Source organism: Corapipo altera, unplaced genomic scaffold (genome assembly GCF_003945725.1).
Source record: "Corapipo altera isolate COAL_440 unplaced genomic scaffold, ASM394572v1 104, whole genome shotgun sequence".
Lineage (NCBI taxonomy): Eukaryota > Metazoa > Chordata > Aves > Passeriformes > Pipridae > Corapipo > Corapipo altera.
In genome coordinates, this window is record NW_020884920.1 from 13,004 (window position 1) to 35,614 (window position 22,611).

Sequence of the window (22,611 nt, forward strand, 5' to 3'; positions counted from 1 at the left end):
TGGTTCTTTCCTCTTAGAATTCCACCTAGCAGTAGTGCTGCAGTAATGAGCTTCAGGGGCTTAAATAAAATAATCTTAATTTTAAATAGTTAAGTATGTCTTTCTGAAGTCCTGCCTCACATTAGAAGATCCTGTGCAATGTGTAAGATGTTGGTTTCTCTCTGCCCATGTAGAAGTGAGATAACAAAAACTATTCTGAAAAAAGCACTGAAGGAAAAAGAAGGTCCTTTGGGAATTAAGCACAGTCCTTTACATTCTTTCTTAGACAAAAATGTTTGATATCTCTTTATAATACAAAAACTGTCTCCTAAAATATTATAAGTAGCAATCATTATTTCTTGGTTACTTGGTGGATGATTACTTACGAATCATCTGCCATTTCTGAGGTGCAACTAACAATATTACTTTTAATTAGGCTGTAAAACATGAAATCTGTGTGGATTTTTCTGAAGGACTTCACTAGTCAAATAGTGTTTTGACAGACCTAAGTCTTTTTTCTATTCTTTGCTATGTTTTGAAGCCAAACAAATTGCTGTCTTGATAAAACCATAAAGGAGAGCTAGCTGTCATCCTTCCTTAGTGACTCTTCTGTAGATTTTTGTTGGTATGGGATTCAATGCATTATTATAAGACTTCTGGTTAAAAGCAACATAAATGTATATTTCTAGTGCTTAGACCTTCTAAACTGAGCCTTTTGCCCAAACTGCAAAGAAAGGCAGTGTGAGGATGCCCATTGAACCAAGGACTTCCTGTAGCAAACACGGTGGTATTGAATTATGAGGTGAATGCTTTTATGAGTGCCATTCATTACCCAGAGCCTGCTGGGGAGAGATTTGGCAAAGGAGGGCACAGCCCTGATGGTAAAACCTGTCCCAGCTGCTGGTGACATTCAGGCACTCTCAGCAGACTTACCGTGCTTGGAGCACATCCAAGGCCTCCAGCTTCCATATGTGCCACTCAGAACCAGGGGTTTTTTTAAGCATCCTGCACTCTGCTGGTGAAAGGAACTGTTTTGTAAAAGAAAATATTTCTTTGCTTTATCTCTGTGTTCTTAGGTCCACCTCCTGTGGGAATTATTCTAAATTCTGCTTCTACAAGTCAGCCTAGTCCCGAGGAGGAAGGGGGGTAGCGGTGTCTCTCTGCTTGGCTGCTGAAAGGCAGCGTGGAACAGCCTGGTCTCCTCAACACTGCAGCTGTTTGAGGATGGCACAGAGCAGAGGTCTTGGCAATCCTGGGAAGGCAGCACTGCATTGGCTCATTCAGAGCTGTTTACAGCCATTCATTTTGGGAACCTGGGCTTATGTTTCAGGGGAAAAAAAAAAAAAAAAGGAATCTGTTCTGATTTGAATGCTAAACAATACGTACCTCTTACTCCAGAGATAATGATGATTTTGTGCTAAATTGGATAGCAAAATAAATCAGTGGCTTTAAAGCTTTTCTGAAAAATCTAGATGGTTGTCAATATTTTTTTAAAGGAGCTTATGTTCTGTGGAATCAATATAGAAGAAGGGCTGATTAGTCTACTAAATCTTACTCGTAAAGATAAGTTTTACAGTCATTTGAAAAATGTCAGCTATAAAAATTTCTCTCCAGCATTGCAATTAAGAGCAAAGGAGTGCAACCAAGATCACTGAAGGTTTCAGATACTTATCTGAACCACACCTTTGTGAACATGGGTCCAAGTCTCCATTTGGCCCTTTGTGTAGTTTTGTAAGAATTGTTCATTAGCTGAGTTTTGGGTATTTCATACATCTTTAAGATTATAAAGGAAAGATGAAAATAAAATGGATTTTTCTTTCAGAGAGTTCTCAGTGAGGTTTTGTTATTCGTGCTGTGCAAGTGCAGAACGCTGATAACCAATGTGGAAACCAGTGGCTGCTCAGTATTCTTGCACTGACAGCCTTTTCTTATCAAACTGACACTCTGTGTGAGAAATAAGGACAGAGTTGGCTTTAATTTAAACCAAGGCCTAAAGTGCCACTGATTTCAGTAGGAAGGAATTCTGCTCCTGTATCTCTACACTTCTTTTGAGAAGAACTTTATAAGCTGATAGTTTTGTCTCCATATGTTCCTTTTTTGTGTGGGAGGGTCTTTAATGATTTTGATATTTTGCCTTCAGTAGGGGAGGAAGGGGGATAGAAGCTGCTCTAAGCTTCAGCTCTCAACTCTTTTGTGGGGAAGAGGGTATGAATAGTGTGCACAGTTGAAATTAGAGTTGTTAAAAGCTGTACATGTGTGGGGTTTGACAATCTGAAATGCTTTTAGGATAGGTCAAATAATTCAGGAAGATAATTTAATCAAATAAAATCTCCCTTCAGAAAGCTAAGCTATCAGTTTGTTTATGTGATTTAGTCATCCCTTCCTATGTAGCGTGATTGTTCACTTGATTCCAATTTACAGAACAACGTGTACCTTTTTTATAGCACTCATTAAGTTCATATGGATGTCAGAATTTAAGGATGCTTAACTCTGATGGGTAACTCCTAAAGCAAGTATATATCACATCCTCTTATGCTGATCCACAGATCACCAGGGAACATTGAGTATAATGTTATGGCCAGGCCACTCAGCATATGCACAGCAGTGCTGACCTGGGTGATATTGCTGTTCAGCAGAGCTTCCAATTTCATCTCACATCTGTGACATAAGCACAAGATCCTTGTGTTAAGGATTCTGCTTTTCATGTGAACTTCTGTATCAAACATTCTGTACCTTGCTGTGCAGTAGCAGTATGAGAGTGAATTGTGAATCTACAAGACGCCACTTATTTTAAATTGCCTGTTTACAAATGCTGCCTTTCTGTGTATCTTCCCAAGTGTTATGTGTAGTCCTTGGGTTTGCATTCTGAGTTGTAGTTTTATTTGTGAAGCATGATTCCTGACTCAGTGGTATCTGTGGTCTTCTAGGAGAACAAGCCATGCGCAGCAGGCCATCCCTCCTGAGGCAGTTACCTCCTTGCTCCTGTGAAATAAGTTGTCTGGTACTAAGTGGAAAATTACTGATGTTCAGTGTTATTCCTCTTCATGTCATAGCTCTTCCTGAGGAATTTTGCTCCACAGTTCCAAGAGGAACTGTAGCTTTGTTGGGATCAGCTTAATGAACTATCACAGGTGATGTGACCAAGCAGTGATTCCTGGCTCCTGCTGAGCTTGAGACCACTGAAATGTTTTTCTCTAATTGGAGCACTGACTATACATGGAATAAACCCAAGACCACATGAGGGTACGTGAATTAATTAGTATTTCTAAATAGAATAGAATAGATAAAATAAATAAAGCATCAACAATTTAAAGAGCATGCAAACTTGAGTTCCAGCTGGAACTATTGTTCTAAGTACAGTTGTCTGCTCCAAAACTAGTGATATGTAAAAATCAGGATGGCATATTACCACTGCCTTCTGCCCTTTAGGGCCTGTGCTGAGAAGCTGTTCATGTACAACACTCCTCTGTGGAGGACTCATGATATAGAGCAGTCATTGTGCTGCCCACTGAAGGAGACAGTGGTTTGTTTCTGTGATGTATGGATTGTTGGCTTTTCAAAAACTGGTTGTAAAAGGATTCTGGTGATGAGTTGTTAAGCATCTTGCAATACACTCAAAACACAGCACGTGTCTCCCAGTTCTTCTCAGCAGAGAATGGTGAGACGTGATTGGAAGCAATTCTACAAAATTACTTTTTCCTGATGTTTTTTGTGCTATCGTGTAGTGACTGTGACAGGAGAAGTTATTTGCCCTTTCATGGACCTGTTTGGATTGCATGCTGAGAATACAAAAAAAAAGGATGAGGATACAGAGAATGAAGAATTATGTACCATCAGGTCCTAGAAAGAGGTGAGTGCTGAAAAGCAATCTCCTAAGCCATCTGAACATCAGAGTGTTAAAATTAGATTCTGGAACAAAATTTTCAGGAAAACACATTCCTTAGATAGATGCTCCTGGGTGTGTGAGCAAGGAGGGAAAGGTGATGAGTTGTGATTAAGACCTGCTGGTCCTAAGATGCAGGCACTGCAAACTACTTGCCTGTCACAGATGTTGCCAGTGCCTTAAAAACAACAATACAAAACCCAAGTAAGAACCCTGTATAATTTGAATACTCTATCAAGAGTAGTCTGTTAATAGTTCTGGGAGGGTCAGTGCCATCTTGAAAATGAACATTTCCATTCCACTTTGGGACTGTAGATGTAAAAATGTGACAAAGAAGAGTGTTTGAATTGTGCTTGGGTTCTGTATTTGACCAGGCCTTAAGGCACAAGAAAAATCAATAGAAAGGCATTGTTGTAATGAATTAATTTTGTGCTTACTCAATCAGTCAACATTTAAACATATGGAACTATTTTATGTGTAGGAAGAATCTCATGAAAGAGAGCTGTGTCAGCCTGGTTACTTGAGCCTGCCAGAGCAGAGATGAGAGAGCCAATTGTTTTTGTCCATTGAGAAACTGATGTTTTACATCTGCTTTTTAACAAATACAAACTGATACAGCTCCTGTGAGATGCACGTTTTGTTTTCTCTTTAGCATGTGAAGGTACAAAATTAATAGTTTGCTTTCGACCAAATGCTGTTGAATTCCTCATTCTCTAATTAGTGTTAAAGAATTAGGTAAGAAATACCTGATTACAGAGTGCAGATTTGAGAGCCAGTAGCTTGTATTTACCTGTCAAATCTACCATCTGGCATGGCTGAGTTTGGATGTTGGCAAGTTATTGTGGTAGTACCTCAGTTTCTTCCTCTGTAAAAAAAGGTGGTATCTTTATCACTAAAGCTTCTTTCAGCCTTAACAGCAAAGCTTCAATTTCTTTTTTTTTTTGACTTTTGTTTCCTATCACAATTTTACTTTATTAAACTGAGGAGAAAATAATCACAGAATAACAGGCATTTCATTTGTCTTTTCTGATGGTACGTGCTTTTGATAAGGCACTTGAGTTTCAGATATTTGGAATAACCTTTTTGCCTTTATTTACTTGCCAGCAGTATGCACAGTTACTATAGAATTAAATTCTAATCTGTATGTGCAGATACAGGTTTGTTTTCTGTCTATCCTACACTTTACTCGAGAAGGACTTGATGATCCTTGTGAGTCCCTTCCTACTCAGAATATTCTGTGATTCAAAGTTCGTGGTACTTTGTAAAGCTGCTGTGTAGACAGTACAACCTGTGGGAAAGGTGCCTTGGTGAGACTTCAGCTTTGTGGCTTCAGGAACTTACCTGTGTCTCACAAACAGTGATGGTTTTCTAAATCAGCTTAGAGCTGATTTTACGTGTGTCTGTCGCATTTGCTGCCACAAACTGACACTGAAATCAACACAAGGGTGATTTAAATATATGAATCTTAAAAGGAGGGATTCATTAGTGTGTCCTGCAAAACAAAGATTAAAAAGAGTCTGAAATAATGAAAAAAGGAATCCTGTTAATGGCTGAGGCTTATTAAAAACATTTGTATTGTTCAGTTTCCAGCCAGCACTTACATGTAAGCAGCATTATGTAAACTCCATTTGTACTTTTGCCAAAGCAAAGAAGATCAGTAGGTCAAACTTTTAAACTTGACCTACTTTTTTTTTTATAGGTACTTCACAACAGCTTAATTTTTCCTACTTATTTTCACACTAGTCTTGAAACAAAGTGGAGAGAACTAACTTTTCTTGTGTGCTGCAGCGTGTAGGATTTTCATCTTATTTAGGCAGTTCTTGAATCCTTTTCCAGAAGTGGTTGAGAACTGTGTATTTCAGAAGAAGGTAACTGGAGTGACTCATAGATGAGGAGGAATATTGACCTTTGCAGTGGATAAATGCTATTTTAAAAACAGATACAAAATTATGTTTGTAGTATGGTCGAACAAATAAAACATGGAGAATGTTTTATTCTTTTACAAAGTAATTTGGGAAAATTATAAATTATTTTATATTTAATTATAAATTATTTTATAATATGTACAATTTTAAATTTTAAAATAAATTTCTCAGTACCTAATGATAAGTTCTTATAATTAAGAGTGCCTACAAATTTAGCAATTCACAAAGGTTTTTTTTACTAAGGAAAAAAGTTCTGTGGTAATTTTGCAGCAGTCCCCTTATGTGTGCTCCAGCTGCTTTGCTGAATTTCACTTTTCTTCCCCAAGCCTCTGACTGATGGAGATATACACAGATCTGCAAAACTGGAGATATGGCCAAGAAGAGGATCTGTGCAGGGTAGGTGTCTATTTTAAGGAAAGCAGAAACAAGCTAGAGCATTTGACTGGAAGAGCACTTTTACTGGCCTGATTCTGGAGGAATCTACATGGAATCAACAGTCATAGGCTGTGTCCTTTCTCAGGGTGAAGCTTTTGGTTTCTTCCTGTGATATCATGTTTGATTTCCTTCTTGATGTATTATCTTGTATATATGTTTTAAATTTTGTAAATAGAGTTGATGATGAGAGTTTGGTCTCTCTTGGAAATGTTCTTAGGAAATGTCTGATTGTGATGGTTTGTCTGTGGGATGGGCTAATCCAGTATGAAATACTCGCTGCTAAGAGTTAGAGGTTCAAAATTCATACAGGGTATGTAGAGTCTGGTTCCTGTCTTTGAGTAAAACATAGTCTAATGTATCTGGGTCCTTGGGATGAACTAAAATGCTCCCTTGTGAAGGCACTGAAAGCCTCTCAAGGATTCACTGCAGTATTCAAAGCCAGCATTTCCTATCCAAACAACACAGTGTGATAAGCAACAGTTGGCTGCTGCCCAAGAACCTCATGGTAGCTGCAGTTCTGTGCCATAAATTACAAAGCACTTTGGGATTATTAAGGATGACAGTCTCTCAAGGTGTAGTGATTAATACCCCACTTAGATGTTTAAATACTTGTCCAGTTGAAGACAGTTCACATTAAGCCTTGAACTTCCTTGACCGTGAGCAATTCTTTTGCCATTGTTTGGACACTGCATTGGTAGGGCTGGGCTGCCTCTGGGCTTGGTACATCCAAGAATTTAATAATCAAATTACAGTGTTCATAGACAATAAAGTCAAGTAGTTTATTTCTGTGCTGCTCATCATCGAGCCGGTTTGTAGAGTTTTAGTGTTGCAGTTCTTACTCCCGGGTTTTCTGTTCCTTTGCCCAGGTTGTTCTTGCCTTGTTTCCACTTTTCTTGCTGTGACTACTTTCAGCTGTTGGCAATAATGTCATTTAGTTGTATTTTAAGGAATAAGTGTGGGATCAGAATAGGAGAGAATAGGACAACTGATCGTTCACTGTGTGCCTCAGAACTGCTCTGCTGTGAATACTTCAGAAGGGCTGCTTTGAACACTGATTCTTTCTACTCTTCTCAAATTGATGGCACATATACTAATGTTCTTAGGCTTAGTGAAACAGCTTGCTTTCTGCAATAAAATCTTTGTATCCATGTGGAATGAGAGGGTTTCGGACTATATTGATAGGCAGGACAAATGTACAAGTAAGGGGGAATGGTTTTATCTGTAACTTCATCTGTGTGAGCTTATTGCATCAAACATTCACAACCTTTGGTTATAATGTCTTTATACCAAAGCAAAGTGAAGAAAACTGATGAAAGGTTGTCATGGACCTCAAGTTTCCTAAAGGATGACTTTTGTATAGAGGGTGACTTGTTTGACTTAAAAATTTACTTTGATGTTCAGTCTTCTCTACACAAAATAGAAAGGCTCTAAATTGCAGCATTAAGAGGTATCTTTTCTTAAGCATAGACAGTAATCCAACAGTATTCCCACTGTCAGTGGAAATGTCAGCTCCAGAACTGCCACAGGGGAAGATTCTGATTTCCTTTCTCATAGAGGAGAAAAGGCACTGCTGCTTCTGTGCCTGTTGATGTGAGGAGCCTTGTGGGCGTAGCGTGCTGTGGGGGAAGAGAAGTCACAAGGGTGAAGCAAGAACTTCTTTTCCTTAGGTTGAATTCTGTTCTGAAACTAATCATGCACCTAAATTCACGAGTTAATGATGTGCTCTCCATTGCAGAAAGTCATGTGGGAAGAAGCACGTTTCATGTTGTCTTTGAAACCCACACTTAATTCAATTTAAAAACTATGCTACAAGATTGTACAGGAAACCTGGAAAGATTGAAAGGCCGAGAATTTCTAATGTGGTCCCATAAATTCTTTCGGTGGAATATTAGTGGGTCACTCAGCAATTCCAAGAAGCACTCTGAAGCTTAATACATGAAAAATGGTGAAATAAAGAGAATAAAAGGCAGAAGTAGTAGTTGCTGTTTTACGAACAGAAGTCTGTTGACTTATGCCCAGTGGAATCTGAAGTAAATGCTGTCTGTAAGTAGATGTTCAATAAGATGAAGTTGATGAGTATTTCTTGGTTTTTTATATAAAATCTAACACTAGAGTGAGTTCTGCTTCAGAACGTCAGTATAACAACTGTATAAACATTTGTTAACAGATATGCTCTTTGGAGCACTATATAACATCTGATTGCTTTTGAAGAATAGTCCCACTTGCTCAGAAAGGGCTGAGCCTTGCTGTTTTCAGTAAAGTATAAATTTAACTGTTCAGGAATAGTCTGTCTTCTCTTATTCTAGCAAAAAAAAAAAAGTCTCCAGACTCTAAGAGTCTATTTTTGTAGATGCCAATTTGTGATAAGGGAGAAAGTGTTATCACCACACAGACAGCACCTGTTAATTGCCTAAATAATTCAGGCTTAAATTATGCAGGCTTCTAAAACAAGGACTTGCCCTAGCAAAAGGGATAAGAAAATATAACTTCAGGATAGACCCTGAATATCCTTCCTGCCTTTCTAAAATTCTTCTTTGTTTTTAATGTTTTTCTTGTGATGGGAACAACAAGCAAATGCCTAATTTCAAGAATTATTACTGCAGAAGAAGGTTGGGGTTCGGTTTCGTTTGGTTTATTTTCCAGTTTGCCTGAAAAGTAGAAGCTACTATTTAAACTGGAGGGGCTTCAAATGTTAATCAGGCAGGAAACTGTGTGCCAGCAGTCCTTGAGGACAGGTGGTGTGTAGTTAAGCTGTGTGTCAGTCTGTATTTCAGCACGTGAAACGTTATTGGAGATAATGAAATCTTTGCCCCTGTACCTCATCCCTTTCAAGTGCAGTTTAACCTGAATTGCTGGTTCTTACAAGCATGTCATACACAGGTTTGGCAACAGCTAAAAAGCGCCTTTAGGAATAAAATCTAAGGTTGGGTTTTATTGTACTTGAAATATTATTCCAGTTGCAATGAAATATGTCTTCAGGCAAATAGGTGCCATTCTTCAGTTGACAAAGATGCCTTGTGGAATACAGCCAAGTCTGGTAGACAGGGATAGCATCTTTTATATTCCCAGTACAGTGAGGGAAACTTATGTGTCCAAGGAAGGGCTCGCAAGACCAGAAATGTGCCTAATCTTTCCAGTTATTCTAGAGGTTTTAATAAAAGATTACTTCTACCTGCAAACTTCCCTTCTCGTGTCCTCATTGCTATAAATACAATCCTGCCATCAGTTTTGTGATTTAAAGGGACTGCCACAATTGTTAGTACATTTTGTTTGCTTTTTGAATGTTTTGTTCTTTATTTAGCATAGTCTGTTGTACTTTCAGGCAATCTGGGCCTAACATATTCTCTCAGAAGTGGACCAAGAGACAGTTAGGCCCAGGTGTAAGTAAACATTCAAGCACATAAGGTGCATTTGGGCTGAGTGTTTGCAGAACACACACCTAGACTTTGCAAATATGTTTCTAACCATATAAATGCCAAAAGGCATTTCAACACTTCTCTTTTCACCTTCACCACTGGGTGATTCACAAGGCCATGGAAGAGCCAGATTAGTGGGTGTCCTTGGAGCATGTCTGATGCAAGCTGAGATCAGCACAGCAGTTATGTCTGGCGGAGGAAGACGATGCTTATTCCTCCTGAATTTGATTTGATAAAATGCACAAGGAATCTTGAAGGCAGGGCCAGGACCTGAATTTTTCCCCTACCTTGAGTGCCTTTGTCACTAGGTGAGAGAAATTGCTTTAGGCTGTAAGCAGGAAGGCTGATACTCCTCTAATTTTTCTCTCCATGAATAAAGAGAGAGAGAATAATAGGATACTTTACTTGGTGTGGTTTGATGATTTTGGTTTATCTATCCTGATCTGCTTGAACATAACTAAGTTTGAAACTCAACTGACTTGGTGACACGATGCTTTTGGATATGCAGGAGTTAAAAATGGAGCCTGTGGACAGACCACCTGATAAGACACTGGTGTAGTGGATCACCTTCTACACAGAAGATGCAGAATTTCTGTGGTTTTCTGTTTGTGTCATGTTCGTGCCACATGGCAAACTGGTGCTGCCATTACTGACCCAGCCTGGCCACCTCATGACACTGGCTTGAGCCCCAAAGACCTGCACATCAGCCATAGGGTTGGGAAGTGATGAACAGACCATTTCTGATAAGGCTGGGGTAGGGTCGTGTGGGGTGTTGGATAAAGAGGTATCACTTTACAGCTCTGTCTGAAGCCAAATATAACTAACTCTGTTAAAAAGAAAAAAAGCTCATCAGATGTTAAATGGCAGAACAGCTGTAGGTGTCGTAGCTTGTGGCTTTCAACTGAACATATGGCATAAAACTGGTGTAGCTGACTAGAAAAATCACTTTTAAATATTGACACTGCCTTTGATCTTTCTTCTCTTAGGCAGTGAATTTTGTCAACCTTGAGTAGCTGTGTTTTGGTTGGAGGAAAAATGGGAATAACTATGGATTTTTGTTTGGTTTTTTAAAGCTAAATAAAACATTAAGTTTTCTTATTTTAAAAAAGGTTCTCTCTTTTTTCCAGGCCCTTACCACTTCAGAAGCTGTAAAGATTCTAGTCACTGACAACACTGTCCTATTGTGAAAATGCTCATAGTGTTAGAAAATTAACAAACAGAAGGATGCAGCTTATTAGAGATCCTGTTTACCAACGTTTAATTAGTGCTGACTTCTCAAGTAGGAAAGAATACCTTCAGCATGGGCAGATTTCTTGGCTCTGATACATGAGAACACACAGAGCCTTTGTTGTGTCAGGAGAGTTGTTCCTGCATTGTTGCCTGAGCATAGCTCTTAGAGAGTCTGTGGTCCATCTCAAAAAAATAATTAAAAAAAAAGAGGGGATGCAGAAGAAAAAAAGCATTAAATAAACCCAACACACAAGCAGCATAGCATTGAAACTTGTATGTTGGGATTCAGAAATAAACTTGCTTTTATTGGTCCAACTGTCTGCAGTGTAAACATCACTTGCAATTAGTATATCATAATGATTGTCATCTGCAGTAATAAACTTTTGTAATACATGAAAGTCTTTCCCAATAGATGGCCCCTGATTTTTTTATTTTTTTTTTTTAATTTAAGGAGGAGGGAGGGAGAAGACTGTGGTTTTTGTGAAGGGGGGATTTGGTTTGCATTAGGCATGATACAAACATGGAATTGAAAACTTTTGAGGCAACTCAGACACCAGATGTTGTTCAGCAGCAAGGCAAGCTTTTCTGCTAATATACTACAACTCTTCCAGCTTTGACTTTAGACTTTAAAGCTTAGCTTTCTGGCTTTTAAAGAGAAGAATTCATTCTAAAGAGTGACAAAAAATGGTACCTGGAAATGAGATTGGTAAATATAATTAAATTGGTAGGTTCCTCATAGCTGGATTTGAAGCTAGGGATGTTACCTCACCTATATGAGTATTTTTAAGAATACTTAGTTCCTGAAACAGGGAAACACCCTTTACATCTCTAGAACAAGAAGGATGGTGCATTTCAAAGTTGGTATGGATAAATGGAGTGGAAGAGAAACATCAGCTTATATAACATAATCTTAAAACATTGACTTGAATTGCTCTTAAAAGAGGCCCTCTAGGTATAGCAGAGACTTTGCAAGTAAATCTAGGTCTTTAGTGAAAACTGACCTTTTAACATTACATAAATATTTTTAGGTGTGTCTTTCATGCCAGTAAACATTCAGTGGGTGTATGTATTGATCTTGAATCTGGTCTTCTTCAAAGTGAGAAAGTCCAAAGCTTTTTTTCCCAGGGTTACAACACCTGTTAGATGATTTGAGAGACAAATTGGAGTGAATGCCAAAAACATAAGATTTGGCTTACAAAGGGCAGGAAAGATAATTCATAATCCCTTTGTTTTGAACTCCTCTGTGTTTTGTGCTTTTGCAGTTGATCCTCTGTTATTCTTTCCAGCCTTCCTTTAAAATTTATAAATCTTAGTTTTGTGAGTCTGAACTTGGTTTTCTGTGAATCTTACTGACTGAACTACATACTGGAACATCTGCAGGGAAAGAATCGACCTGTTATGCCACATCCTGAATACTGTACTTGCATGGTAACCTCCAAGTTATTTTAGTGGCATAAGTGATAAAGAGCATCTACTCAGAGTACCCCCATCCCTCACAAAAGAAGTAATTATTAATGTAAGAACAGTAACAGATATAGTATTCTCATACTTGATTAGAAACTGGCAGTGGATCCTATCTTATATTTTGACCATTTTGTATACTTTTTATTGCTATTGAGGTGTAATTCAGTTGTTGTATTGTCCTACAACAATGTCCGAAGCACAAATGTGGAGGAAAAGGTGTTGAACTTGCTTATAGTTACTTAGCTGCAGTTAATTATGTGTGCGAGCCATTTAAAAAATGCTCTGATATGACGTAGTTTGAGGCTGTATTAAAATTGCATTAATTGGTCAGTGGTTGAAAATTTAGATGAGGATTAACTACATTTCCCTTTACAGTGCTGTGCTTGTGAGCAGTTGTAGATACAAACCAGTTCTGGGAGCTCTGCCTGTGGGCACCATGTGGTGGGACCGGATGACCCCGTGACTGACTGTTAAATGTGGACTGTGCCTTGCAGAATCAAGTGGTCTTCCCCAGCGTTGCTAATCCCTTTTTCCTCCTCAGTTTTGCAAACCAGCAGGATGCTGTTTTCTTTTCCCCCTTCACGCCAGAGGTGGTGCTTTTCCTACAAATGTGTAGCTTTTCCACTAACCTCCTGCATTGCTTGCTCTGGGCATGACTAATCTCCTCATAAGAGAGGGTACAGGGCCTGATTTCTGATGGAGTTTTGCACTGGAATAAGTAGAATTAACTGTATGAAGTACCTCCAAGGCTGTGGTAGGGAAAGATTAGCAGTGTTAGTTCCCTGGATTTTGGGAAAGGCAGAAGGGAGAGCACCCTGTTTCCAAGGAACCACTACCTAGAACATAGAATTAATAGAATTTTTGCCCAGAACAAAATACATATAAATAAACCTAAATAAGTAATTCTCTCTTCCCCCTTTATATAGCCACATCACTTCAAGTGCCCATTGCAGGAAAATAAATTCCATAAGTAAGAATGGGAAACATCCCATCTTCAACTGCCAAATTCCTTTGATGACTTTGAAAATTTTCTTCTTGGAAACACCTTCTCCTTGTTTGTCATTCTGGGCAGATGTGTTGGAACTACTGTTACAGGTACAGGGAATTAGCCTGCCATGACCAAAGCACTGCGTTTTCTTTAGACCTTTCAAGTTTCCCCCAGGTTGGTAGCAAGTACAGCTGTGCACTAGACAGCTGCAGCCTGGTCGTAGATGGACCTACACCTTTTCCCACTCGAGTTTATCAGCTCGATAGAACTTGGAAATTTTCCAAAGACGACTTAACTCCTGCCCTTGTCTGTGGCACGATGAGAGTTCCAGGGAATGCCTTAACTGAGCTGCCCTTGTTTTACACATGTCATTCCCTGGCATGTGACTGTTACCTAACCAGCAGCAATGAATGTTTTAGTGTGCCCAGATAACTCAGCTCCATATCCTGTGCTCATTACTAAAACACAGAACTTACCAGTGTCCTTGCCACACTGGTGATGTGCTAAGATTTATGTGACCAGCACCTCATTAGGAGCCCTCTAAACTGTGCTCTTCACGTAGCAAAGATGGTTTAATAAGTCCACAGGACACTACAGAAAAGCATCTTGTTTGAGCAGAAATTGTCTGGCACTCACAAATGGCTTTTCTGGCAGAATGTCCCCATCTCATCAGGACAGCGAGGGGGGGAGAGCAGGTGGGCTCTCTGGGAGTGGTTGGATGCTTTAACCTCCTCACTAGGCATATTGGCCTGTAATATTTATTTAATGTTAGTGTTAAGCATTTTGCTGAGGATGTGGTTGATGTATGGAAGGTAAAAGTGAGGGAGCTGTTGTCACAGAATATAAGGGGTTGCAGATGCACTTAAACCCAAGGAATAGCATTTTCTCTAATAAGAAAGAATAAAGAGATTTTCAAGTGGGGACAGTAGGGGAGGACAGAGGAGGAGCAGTACCCCAAGCTGAGCAGGAACAGTTCTGAGGATGTTTGTGTGAGAGCATAGCTACTGAGCTCTGTGACCTTCTAATGTTTGAGCCCCACCTCGTTCACTGCATTGTGCTTTTACCATATTAGTTGTTTCTCATGCTGTGGCAAGCTCCTCGTGGCAGTGGCACCTCTCCTGTGTCCATCTGGCACGCTTGATCCCACATGTTCTGGCAGTCAAGGAACAGATGAACAGCAAACATCTGAATGGCCGTTATTGTGCTGCTGCTTTCCAGCCGTGGTATTGCTGTGCCGCTTTTAATAATTCAGAAGTGATGTAGAGGAGGGGGAGTCAAAGGGCTGCAGCAATCTTTGTTTCTCTCTGTAGCGTGTGATTCCTCCTTGGTGGCTCTGTAGTTACCAGGGAAACAGGAGAGGGATGGCACAGCACCGCGGGGCTGGAGTGGGACTTGGGGGTCGGCTCCCTGGCAGCTGCTCATTGCACCCGGGGGGAGAACGAGGGCTTGCCTTTCCTTGCTTTGGTGCCTTTCCCCCTCTTTCCCTCAGTGGTTTTGTGAAAATTGTTAAATAGGTGATGCTCCCCAGTGTTGGTGTATTTGTTAAAGAGTCTTTTTATTACTGATTCTAGTAAAAACATGCAGTGTCAGAAAAAGAGCATTACTGTCAGTCTGGAGGAGCTGGGTGATCACGAAATCTTTCTCTGGTATTAACTGGAGACTCACTACTGGAAGGTGTTTAATGTGTTTGAAATGCTTTGGCACTTCAGGGAATAGATTTACTGGGAAAGACTAAGGACCACTTCACTAACATTTGCTCAGGGCAGCATTCTCTGATTTGATAAAGGTTGAATCTCATTTTTAGTAATTAGCATATATATCCTAATCACCTCTTGCACTGCCTGCGCTGACCTGAATAATGCCAGTCTTGGAAGCTCTGAGTAGGGAGGCCAACAAGAGCATGGGAGCAGTTCCTGCACCTCCGGGTCGTCCTTGTGGCTCCTGAGGTGTGGGAACAGGGAGGTGGAGGAAGGGCAGATGTGCTCACTCCATTGCACATGTTTTAGGGCTGGATCCATCTTTAAGCTGCCTAATCTACTGGCATTAACTGTGCTGTTTGCTTCACACCTGTGTTAAGTGCTTAGATTTGCAGCAATTATGCTGAAGTTGTTCTGAGAGAATGACTTAAAAACCTCTTTTACCTGTGGATCAGAGTGGAACTTGGTGACTGGTTTGAGATGGACTCTTGGGCTGTTCTCTAACTACAGGCAGAAGGAGGCTGTTCAGTTTATTATCTCTGTCCCTCCTTCAGTGATAGACTAGATAAGGTTAAACAAGACTTTCTGTGATAAGTTAGTTTGTTGGCAGCTGCCTGGCAACTGTTTGCTTGATTGGTTTAGAATGGGACCAACACAATAAAATACCATATAAACACTCTTCTTTTGAATTCCATGGCAAATAAATATGCTTTTTCCACACCAGAGACTTCTTTTCAAGTCTGCATTCAACAGGAGATTTGTCATTATGGGAGAAAGCCCTGAGATTTAATTTCCTTGTGCCCAGTTTATGTACACAAGTGAGGTATTCCTGTGTAGTCAACTTTAACTATAACTACATTCATGAGTTCTTAATGAGGTTTGTTTTTCCAGTTACCTTTGTGAAACCTTCAGAAATGGTTCCCAGACCTCTTGCCCTCCATTTGCCTCCCTAGAGTCTGCAGACTCAAGATTCAAAACCTTAAATATGGAGTATATCTCCTTCAGATTTGTAATCCATGGAGCAGATTTAAGAAAAAATACTAGTATGTGCTAGCAAAAGCTTAACCATAAAGTTCACTGTATTTCCTCCAAAAATGGCAGATTCTGAAATTTAATTGCTGATACTGTAAAATTCTGTTAAAAAAAAAAAAAAAAGAAGAAGAAGAAAAAACCAGAGTGAAACAATACACGTGGGCATCAGAAGTGGTGTTTAGGAAACCATGCTCTCAATAGTTTCTTGCAACTATCTTTGTATTAAAAAGGAATACTACTCTGGTACTCACAGTTCAGAGATTTTTGTCCTCCTTTTTTTAATTTTCAGTTGTGGGTTTCTTGGTTTGGGTGGGTTTTTTTAGAAAATGACCCTTTGGAGAAGTAGGTATCGACAGTAAAAAAAGCATTTCGCTGAAAAATAGTAGTTCAAGATGGAGTTTTCTTGTGTTTCCTTTAGATATGGGAGTACTGGGCTTTGCTGACATGTTAAAAGTGCTCATGTTAATTGAAAAATATCTTCTATATAAATTGTAAATTCATCTGAAAGATGAAGTAGTTGTCCCTTGCTAATGCATGCTCTTCTATAGCAGCTGTTCTTTAGTTTCAATTAACACACAAAATGGAACCAAGTCCAGCACAGTGGCTCTTATCACTGTTGCTTTTGCCAAAGTTAAAAATGCACTAAATTATTGCCACTGAAGTTAGGAGAGGTCTTTGAATTCAGAAAACATCTACTGAGTGTGTGATGTCATTTTTATGAAGTCATTCTTTGATTAGAAATGCAGTTTGGAAAAAACTGACTTCTGCTGTAAGTATAGTAAAATTGTTGATAAATCCTAGACCTGCAGAGTGATTGGGATCGATTTCCTGTTCTATGATACTGCAGTGAATAAGATTCTTTATCCCCAAACTCCAGGAGACTGCTTAGTGTTTTGTATGAGGTTCTGCAGTGTGTTCCAGGGAGCTTGACTTTTAAGGACACAGGCACATCTCCCCTCTATCCCAGCAGCTGATGTCCAGTGAAGACATTGCAGGCTATGAAAAGCCAACTGAGAGCTGTGCAGGATTGCTCGTGTGATTCTGGCTCAGTTTTGTGTAGCCCTGGGGCACAGCAGTGGTGTGATTGCTGTATATCTGGAATAGAAAATGCCAATTTTATTGGGTTTTGTAGCTGTTCAATTGTTAGCTGAAAATTCATCTCTGAATCTTTCAGTTGTGTAATTAAAAGGATGTATTTTAATGGGGCTGAATTTTGTAGTCTAAAAAAGGTTACAGGGATGCTTCAGCAAAACTGATTCCGTAACAGTTTTGCTTTTGGTTCTTCCCATCCTCTGGGAGTGTATGTGAAGCACTACATCTAATCAAACATGATATGCTGCCTCCTAACCCAAGGATTCTGAGGTCAGAAGCTGATTCTGGTGGTACTTATTGCTGAGGTGTGAGCACACAGGATCTGTAGAAGTTGGCTCCAGGGTTCTGGGAGGTGCAGTAGGGCTGGTTACCCTTTTGACTATTGGCTTAATTCTTTGTTTCGTGCCCTTTTTTTTTCCCCAAAAGAAGCTAAAAAGTATGACAGATGTTTCCCCCTCCAAAGGACATGCTAAACCTAAGCTTCCAAGTCTTACTGTAATTGTTTCTGAGTTGCCCTCTTTTTGTTTGAAACAGGTCAACTAAAACCATATTTACTTGAAGTAATTTGTGGAGAAAGTTTTTGACTCTAATGCTATCCACTATTGTTTTTTTCTCCTAATTTAGATAAAGGATAATTGTGATTATTTAGGAAAACAGTTCAGAAGAAGGGACAAAGTTGAGAAATTCAGAACTTACTGTTTAAGAGACACTGGAAGAAATGGGTCTTAATCTTGCATGTTAAAGTGGGGTTAAAATTTTCCAAATGAATATAACTTCATTATTAAAGCTTAGTAAAAGCTTCTTTGTGAATCTCAAAACCACTGAATTAGATTTCAAAGCAGATTTTTTAAATTATTATTTAACAGAAAATACATAATTTTGTGTAAAACTTTAGGGTTCCTGTACCAGTCTTACCGTTTGTCTAGGATCTTTTTGATAGATCTTTTGTGTAGATATCCCAGTTTATGTGTGCAGTTATTCTTGTCAGCCATCAAAAGGATTGACCAGAGAGACTCTTAAAGAGCTGTTGTCAAGAAGCAGGGGTTTAAAATGTTTTTAAAATCGTACATGAATCAAATGCAGTTTCTGCTGCAAGAGTTAGAGGATTAAAACTGTATTTACAGATGAGGGGAAAAAGGTATTAGACAATTAAAGGCATTTTAGGGGGACTTGAGCTCCTTTTGTTAGATTATAAAAGTACTTCATCTTGCACAGATGAGGGAGTGATCCTCTGTACAATTCAGCTACCACATTAGCTGATACTGGCAGGCTTTATTAGGAGTGCTTTATCCCTTTGATTAGACCTTGATTGCCACTCAGGAACCAGATGCAGCTTGCAGCCATCTCACTTCAACTTGTGCAATTGCATGATGACAGAACCTGAAGATAGATGTTCAAAGCATGCCCCCCCATCCTCTGTGTTTGAAAGGCTTATTAAGGTTCATCAAGGAAAGAATCCCTTATTTCAGGGCCATTCTGAGCTTTGGTTTGCAATTGAGCGCCCCTCAGAGAGGATTTTGAAAGTTTACTTGCCTCTCTGCTGTGTATTTTCAGGTGCTCTCACAGTTGGCCTTGTGCGACAGTGTCAAACCATCCATGGACGTGACAGGACCTGTATTCCTCCACGGCTGCCTCCTGAGTGGGTCACTACGTTATTTTTCATCATAATGGGAATCATTTCACTAACTGTCACTTGTGGTTTGCTGGTGGCTTCCCACTGGCGAAGAGAAGCTACTAAATATGCCCGCTGGATAGCTTTCACTGGAAGTAAGTGACCTCAACTGCACAGTTGCCCTGTATGCAGGATAAACTGGTGGAGTCTGAAATAACACTGTAGTGTGGTTAAGGAGCAGTGCTCAGGGCTCCTACTGTACAAAACATTCCCTCTCTTTTAAATACCACATCTGAGGGAAAAATAAGTCTTCCAAAATAAAGGGTTGGTGTCGTGACTGTAATTGAGAGGGAATAATAGTCTGTGGGCCCAAGGTGAGAGAAGGGAAGGCCTGACCCCTTGACCTTCCTTGGGCAGTGCCATTAATTGACCTAAGGGAATGAGCAGGGATAGAAGAGGTCAGTCCTGGTTTGAGTGTCTGTAGTGTTTCATATTGCCCTACTCCCATGTAACCAGGACTTATTCCCAGCTGCATGGAATGACAGAGAATTACCTCCCGAAGGGAGTGGAGGCAGTTGGTCCATCTGAGACAATCCATCCCTACTTCAGGTGTCTCGTGGTCACCTGGCTCAGGGTTGATGCTGGTTCAGTCCTGCTTCGTGCTCCCAGTGGCTGCTTTATTCAGAGTATCTGCATCCTAATTGGCAATGCAGGAGGATTGCCCACTGCAGAGCATCTGCTGTGCTTCACAGCACTGAGACTTCAGCTTCCAGGAGCGACCTGCAGCCGTGCTGTAGCTGGAGGGAGGAGTGCCGCCGTTTCTCTGCCTCCCTTGATTGTGCTCTGCATGAGCACCCATGTAACTCCTCACAGCTGAGCCCTCTCTAGCAGCCCTGTGTTTCCACACAAGGAAACATATCCTATGGCTACTTCAGTGCAAAAGAAAAACAGTTATAATGAGCAAGGGGAATAACTTTCAAACTTCCTTTTCTTGGTGTGTGTTACAGGCTTAGCCCAACTGTGAAATGGTGCCTTAATGGTGGGGAGGACAGCATGAAAAAACTCAAAACCTGAGGGCTTTTAAATTGACTTGAATTATGACATGCCACTAAAGGTAGTGTGAACACTAACTAGAAAATGCAAGTTTGTGGTTTACACGGGCATAAATAAGGTTTAATGGAACTCTGTGACATCTAATATGAGTAAGATTTAACCTTGTTTTGGGGAAGGGAATAATGTTAAAAAGTGCTCAGCTTCAACAAAGGTACTTCACTGAGGCACTTGTACAATCAAAGCCATCCTTCTGATAACTGTGCTACACAGAATATTAAATTAATAGTGCAGCTCCTGCAGACAATGGAGCTATTGAAATGCTGTATCTGTTGTGATTGAGTTTTATTTATTTTCCGGTGAATGATTGAAATAGCAGATATGAGTATTCCTGAATATTCCACCCCAACTTTTCCAGTACACTTGTTTATCTATACATATTCCATGTATATCTAATATATAGGGGGGGGGGTTAATCTCAAAATGCTGTATAAGATTAAGATGCTTACAGTAAGCTGAAGTCAAAGCTCTAGGGCAAGAAAGGGGTTTTGAAGTACTATGTATTAATGTTTTTCTTAAATAAATTGTCACATCCTTGGAGCTTTAGTTTTCTACAACTGTGTTGATTAGTTCAGCCAAAAAGGCTGGGTTTTGTCTTGGGTTTAGGGTTTTTTTCCTGTAGATTTCTTTAGGCTTGCAACAGGTCCATTATTAGATGTTTCAATATAGAAGGAAATTCTTTTATTTCAGCACTTGTCTTTTGTTATGAGATGTTTAATAATGAAACATTCTAATTTATTCTTCTTCAAGTCAGAATTAATCATAATTCTATTATGATATGATCTCTGCATGGATGAATTTCTAAAATTCAATGTCTTTGGTATTCATCTCCAATACATAGAACTCTGTGACGTTTGCATTCCTGTTAACAATGATGATGGGAAATCTGATTGCTTAACTCACTTGTAAGAAAAATCAATTTTGCAAAACAGAAATGAATGGAAGGAAGAATCCTATATTTTTCAAAAAGTTGATGAGAGTGACTTCTGTGGTTCACTGGATGGAACACAAATTAGTAACCTATTTGTAGATCAGTGTTAGGAAGCATGCAGCCGTGTGGAATCAACTTGGAATACCACGAGCAGGTTCTTCCTGTGAAGTGCCAGTGCTGTTTAGATGAAAACATGTGTAACTCATTAGAAGGGGGTAGGGAAAACTTCATATTTGTGTTTCATCTCGTCTGCAAGCAATTTCAAGACTTAACAGCCTTGTGCAGGCTGCTGGCAGGATATTCTTCTCACAGAACTTTCTGAACACAACTCAGGACGTGCCATCCTAGGCAGGCAGGGAAGTCTGCTGGGACTTCCAAGGGAAGCTCTGGGACTGGCAGCTCTGTCCTTCAAATGCAAGGGGGTCTGGAGTAAATACCTGAGGGCAAAGGAGTCCTCTTGCTCAGCCCTTTCTTTGCAACTCTGACAGCAGCAAGGAAAGCCTGGTAAGAGGTCACTGGCCCAGTTCATGCTGGAATTTATATATAAATGCATAACTTATATTTCTCATGGAATTTTTGCTTGTAACCTTGGCATCTTGGATGACTTCAGATTTTTTCAACCATGTACCTATAAATATGAATTATTCTGAGAGTGGTCTTGTCTGTCTTGTTTAGGTAAGAGGCAGGTGAAAGACAAAAGTGGGATCTGCCAGTTCTCTTTCCCGTTTGCATCTCCGAAGGGATCCACCCAAGAGGGGATTAACAGGCACAGCCTTTGCCTCATTCCCCAGTCATTGGTGGGTTTTCTGCACAGAAACTTGTCTGACCTCTCTGCAAACCAGCTTTGTGGAGAGGAGAGATATTGCTGTCCTTCAAGTCATACTGCATGAGTGACAAAAGTCTTCTAAAGGCAAATGTGAAGGTCTTCCTTCATTTTCTGTGGATCAGTCCTTCAGGAATCACAGTATTCCTACTGATGTGATAGATTTTGTCATTTTGGACATAGACACTATCAAATCTGTCACTGATGTTAGTAGTCTTACACTCTAAAAGAGAGGGTGTGGTGAAGGTATGAAAATCTCAAATGTAATTTTCATGGTCCTTCGAACAGATACTGTTAAATTCCATAATTCAAAACAATGCCCAGAGTTTATTCCCTGTGGAGGCTTCCTAGGTGGTCTTATGTCTATTATAACAATCTCGGCTATTGCAGGAATTCACAGAGCTCCTGTTTACATCTTAGAGATTCAGGCCTCTTGCCATCTGCTACAACCAGAAAGGGAATTAATTCTGTGTCTGCTACACTGAATGAGGTGCTTCTCTCAAGGGAGGAGATGTTAGAAAAATCATGTTGCTACCTTCTTTCCAGCAATTACCACAGAGTCTGGTGTTTGGTTTTTGGTTTTTTTAATGAGGATTTAAAAGTTCATGAGCACAATGGACTTGCTTTTTGGAATGCAAGTAAAAATAGGGCAAGATAATCACATCCTTAACTAACAGTAGCTATTCTGTGAATGTCTGTCACTGGTGTTCCCCAGTGAACAAAGTGCTTCATGAGTTATTAAAGATTTGTGCCAGGTGCTGCTTTCTATGTTATGTGTCTCTAAAGAGATGAGCAGATATTACAGTGAGCCCTCTAAAGACTAGACCAATTTTTCAAGACTGGATTTTTTGAAGTTGTCATTAGATGCTCAAAACAATTACAAGCTAAAGAATCATGAGAACTACTGGGGGTTTTTGACAGCCACCATTCAGATGCAAATTAGACATTATTGTGTTTTATTACCTAATTATTTTTGTTACCAGAAATTGTAGTC

General features: G+C 39.7%; 1 protein-coding gene across 2 annotated transcripts in view; it reads left to right on the plus strand.

Moving 5' to 3' along the window:
- Positions 1-22,611, plus strand: part of MOSMO (modulator of smoothened) — a 30,154-nt gene that overhangs the window by 1,677 nt on the left and 5,866 nt on the right. The window contains exons 2-3 of one of the 2 annotated variants that reach the window (XR_003529903.1): positions 18,696-18,908; positions 19,761-19,867. Coding sequence is in view for 1 of the 2 variants with exons in the window: in XM_027656774.1 (XP_027512575.1) it covers positions 18,696-18,908 (213 nt within the window). In the remaining variant the exon portion in view is untranslated. The remainder of the gene's footprint in view (positions 1-18,695; positions 18,909-19,760; positions 19,868-22,611) is intronic. The other variant, XM_027656774.1, reaches the window with a different exon arrangement.